The following is a 4,317-nucleotide window of genomic DNA, read 5'->3' on the forward strand; positions in this document are numbered from 1 at the left end:
ATGAGAAACTGAAAAAATGGAAATAAAGTGTTTGTAAATGGGGAGGGGAGGAGGGGGTGAAGGGAGGGCAGGGACAAGGGGAAAAAATGAGACTCAAGACCTGTCATGTAAAGGTACAGAATCCCAATGATGAATGTAATTGTATTGTATACCTAGATTGTACCAATAAACTCAATAAAAAGAAAAAAAAATTAAAAATCACAAAGGGTGCTTTTGCTAGCTTTTAAAAATGTTCAAGAAATTAGTACAGAGTGAGCTTTTAATTGTGCTAGAGGAAAAACTGCACGATGCATCAAATAAATAAATTTCTCAGTCGAAAGGCCAACCAATCAGGCTTCCAACTGAGAAGAAAAAAAATGCTTTAAGTTATATGGTACAATCTATAGCTTTTATGTGAAGTTATATATTAGAAAATAAATCCCGAGACCTTTAACAATACAAATTTTATTAAAAAAATAAGTAACATCAAAAGTGTTCAGTAAATCTATATTCAATGTAACCAAAATAAACAAACACCAAATTAAAAAAAATATACATCTATATATATGGGCAAGAAACAAGTGCAATTTTTGGTCCATATTTTTGAATATATTATCTTTATCCAAAGGAATTACATTAATGGCTAAGAAGATATTACTAGGTGAACAAAAAGGTAACTTTAAGACGTATGTTAAGGTCTGTAAAAGGCATTTTTGACAATTCTTCAGGTCAGTGAACCCACGATCCCTAAGATGTTAATGATAGTTCCAACAGAGACAGAATAGCTAATGTTTAATGAACAAGTTCTAAATTAAGAAGCTACCAGTAGATAGCTACATGAAGTTTATGGAGAATTTTAAAGAAGTTTCTTGTAGTTCTCAACAAAAACAAAACAAACACAAAACAAAAGCTTTAAAGAGAACGGTACAAAAACAGACAACAAAATGCACATCCATAAATTTGATGAAGAACATAAAATCAAGCTACCAGAATTTAATCAAAACTTTTAAAAATTAAAAAAAATCTAATTAGTATTACTAAAAACTTCTAGAGTACTGGATAAAACTTTAAATGACAACACAAATAACTATTAGTTTGGAACTATAATTTTAGAAAGTTTGTTTTTCCAAGAACATGAAAGTAATCTTGGTATCCTACATAATCAGAATTTTTAAACTTCTTAGACTGAATCCATACTAGAGGAAGATTAAAGGGAAGCAGTCAAAAAGATTAAACTTCAACTTAGCCGTTGAAGCACTGATTCGATGGGCTTTTCTTGGTTAGAATCAACCCATAAGCTTAAGATCAAGAACCAAAGCCCCAGGAAGAAGTAAGTTGTGCTTAATTTGGTGGGCCTTGAGGTCATTTCTGGCCAAATCAGCATCAGCCTTATGGGAGGCCAGTCATATAGCAAAGGACTCTCCCCAAGATCTGATTTCTTAAGGCCACAAACTAGAAGAGGTCTCACAGTCAAATAATTCACATTCCTTGGAAAGAGAACAGGCATCAGTTGTGTCCATCGAAGGGGGACACTGTCCAGGAGTACACTGGACATTTTTTGAAATTTCTGAGTTGCTTCTGCATCTGAAAAATATGAAAGATAGAACAATGACAGACAAGGAATGAGGGGAAAAACAGCTATCTGACTTAAAAATGTAAGACTTATAAGAAATTAAGAAAGCAGACAAAGCAGACAAAAACAGATGAACAGCCATGTCATTTGGAATGTAATAGTCTGAAGGCAAGAAAATACAGCAGAGGAAAATTATCTTAAGCAAAGCAAGAAAAGATCATATCAACAAAAGGTATTTTTGGAGAGAGCCAACTGGAGAAAAAAAAACATGTTAAGATATGTTAACCTGACACAAAGATAAGGTGGAATAAGAATCTAGTGCCATCTGAAAGCTAAAAGAGTTGAATGAGAGCTAGTGTCATGAACTTTGTTAACCACCTTCATGTGAGAAAACACTTCAGAACTTTGAACTTAGGAAACTGCCTTTGTAAGAGAACACGTCAGAACTTTGAACTTAGGAAATTCCAACTTGTCTTGCACCAGGTTGCACGAGCTCCATAGAGCTGGAATCTATTTCAACAAGCAGCTTTAAAAACAAAAACAAAAACAAAATACTTTAATATTTTTCATTTCTACTAATGATACATTAAAAAATTGCAACAGTGCTAAAATCCAACAAAATAAAATGCACTAAATGAAAAACTTACTCAGAAGTGGGTTCAGAAGTTGAGGTACTTTCGGAAACTGTAATCAAAAGAAGGGTTTTACATTTAAAACAGCATATGTGAAGAGTGAGACTGATTTAATAACATGAGCCCATACTGTGGTTGACCAAAAATACTTGAATAAATATCAAATTCAAAGCAACTATACACACACTCGCACACACACACATACATACCATTCTCTATTACAACTTGGCAGGTATGAGTTTTACGTTGACTTAAGTGTTTAGCCATGAGGTCTAGGCCAGCAGAATGAGCTAGGAAATCACACTTAAGGCACACTACAGTAATGCCCCTGTGAAGAAAAGAAGACAGTGAGAAGGACCGTATATTGTATGGAAATCCACATATAAGTTCAGTAATTATTATTTTATGTAACAACTCAATTTTATGTGCCATGACTATCAATTTTTTTCTACAAACCTGATGTATCTAAAATATTTCTCTAGAAAATGGCACTGTCACATCTAAATCATTCTAACATTAGTGCCTTTTAAATTAGTCCCTTTCAACTTGTTGCTAAAAGCTTGGCATCCAGAGACTTAAAGCACAGCCATGGCACAACTAACAATTTAAATAACTTGTTCAAATTCCAATCTTTCCATTTCTTTGCCTATTTGCAAAGCAAGGATCTAACATTCATTCAAATCTAGAAGTGTAAACTTGCTAAGGGTCTTATTTACATACTGTACTACTAGGTAATGTTGATAGAGCAGCAAACAAAAAAGGTACATGTAGCCTACAGTCTAGATATTAAGTCGACATAAAATTAATATACTACTGAAGTTCATCAGATACTTGAAACTGAAACATCTTACCTGTAGAGGAATAAAAACTTGTAGTACAACTTTAGACTGACTTTTCTTCTGTAGCTCTAGTCTTACAGCTTGTTTTGTATTTACATCAGCTGTTACTCATCACATCAAAAATTTTCTTCAGAAAAATGAAACCGGGCACTTTCTTCTAAAAAAAAATCTTGCCTCCTGTCTGGTCGGTTGGTCTCCCTGTCTGTCTCTCTCTAGGGCCTTGCCATGTAGTTCAGGCTGGCCTTGAATTCGTGGCCATCCTAATTCAGCCTCCCAAGTGCTGGGATTAAAGGTGCGTGTCTGTCTCTGTCTCTCTATGTAGCTCATGCTGGCTTTTAATTCACTATGCAATATGGTCTGGCCTTGAACTTGTGGTGATATTCCTGCCTCAGCTTCCTGGGTGCTGGGATTATAGGTCACCACACCTGGCTCTCTCTGGTCTCTTATGCTACTTCTCAGACTGATACTAAAGCTTTCTTTATTAAGGCATTCAATATTTGCAAACACACTATTAAGAATTTACTGGGTCCTTACTTTGTATGAGGAAAAGGATTTTAGATATCATCTGATCTAAACCTAACATTCAAAGTTGGTGCTACAATTATCACTTTTCTATGAAGACAGGGTCAGATTTAGTAACCTATCGAGGACAACACTTGGTTTGAATGCGAACCTTCTGATTCCAGAGATTAGGTTCTTAAACATGATCTGATGTGAACACAACCCTAACCCAGGCCATTATTAATTAGTTTTAATGCCTCAATATCCTTGGATAGTCATGCCTCATGCAGCTAAAGCTCACCTCGCATATTCCTCCAAATCAGTTTTGTTTGTTTGACATAAGAGTTTCTCATGTAAATCAGGCTGGCCTCAAACTCATGGTGATCCCCCTGTTTCAGTCCCTTGAGTGCTGGGATTATTTATGTGCATCACCATGTCTGGCTTTCATCTTTTTAAAAAATTTCTGTTGTATTGGAGATTGAACTCAGGGCTTTTGTAGTGAACTATATCCCCACTCCCTTTTGGGGAGAGGTTCTTGTTAAGTTGCCCAGGCTGGGATCAAACTTGTGATCCTTCTGCTTTAGCCTTGCAGAGAACTGGGATTACAGGTGTGGGCCATCACACCTTGCTTGGTTTGGCACCTCTTTGTCTCTGTGGATACTTTTGAAGTCTGCTTCTTTCTCTTCTCTTTCTTGTAGGTGGGTAAAATGCAAACAGATTCTAGGAATACATAGTGGAGTAGCTCTTCTTACACAAGAGCATACACTTTGAAATCAGACAGCTGGAGACAAAT

At 35.7% G+C, this 4,317-nt stretch overlaps 1 protein-coding gene across 3 annotated transcripts in view; it reads right to left on the reverse strand.

Annotated features, from left to right (window-relative positions):
* Positions 1–998: 998 nt before the first annotated feature.
* Positions 999–4,317, reverse strand: part of Znf280c (zinc finger protein 280C) — a 57,828-nt gene continuing 54,509 nt past the window's right edge. For 2 of the 3 annotated variants that reach the window (XM_010607995.2, XM_010607996.2), the window contains 3 exons: positions 2,394–2,512; positions 2,200–2,236; positions 999–2,078 (listed from right to left, as the gene is read on the reverse strand). In XM_010607995.2, coding sequence (XP_010606297.1) covers positions 2,063–2,078; positions 2,200–2,236; positions 2,394–2,512 — 172 coding nt within the window. In that variant the 3' untranslated portion in view covers positions 999–2,062. The remainder of the gene's footprint in view (positions 2,079–2,199; positions 2,237–2,393; positions 2,513–4,317) is intronic. The other variant, XM_010607997.2, reaches the window with a different exon arrangement.

This window comes from Fukomys damarensis, unplaced genomic scaffold (genome assembly GCF_012274545.1).
Source record: "Fukomys damarensis isolate Sample0158 unplaced genomic scaffold, DMR_v1.0_HiC HiC_scaffold_39, whole genome shotgun sequence".
NCBI classification, from domain to species: Eukaryota; Metazoa; Chordata; class Mammalia; order Rodentia; family Bathyergidae; genus Fukomys; species Fukomys damarensis.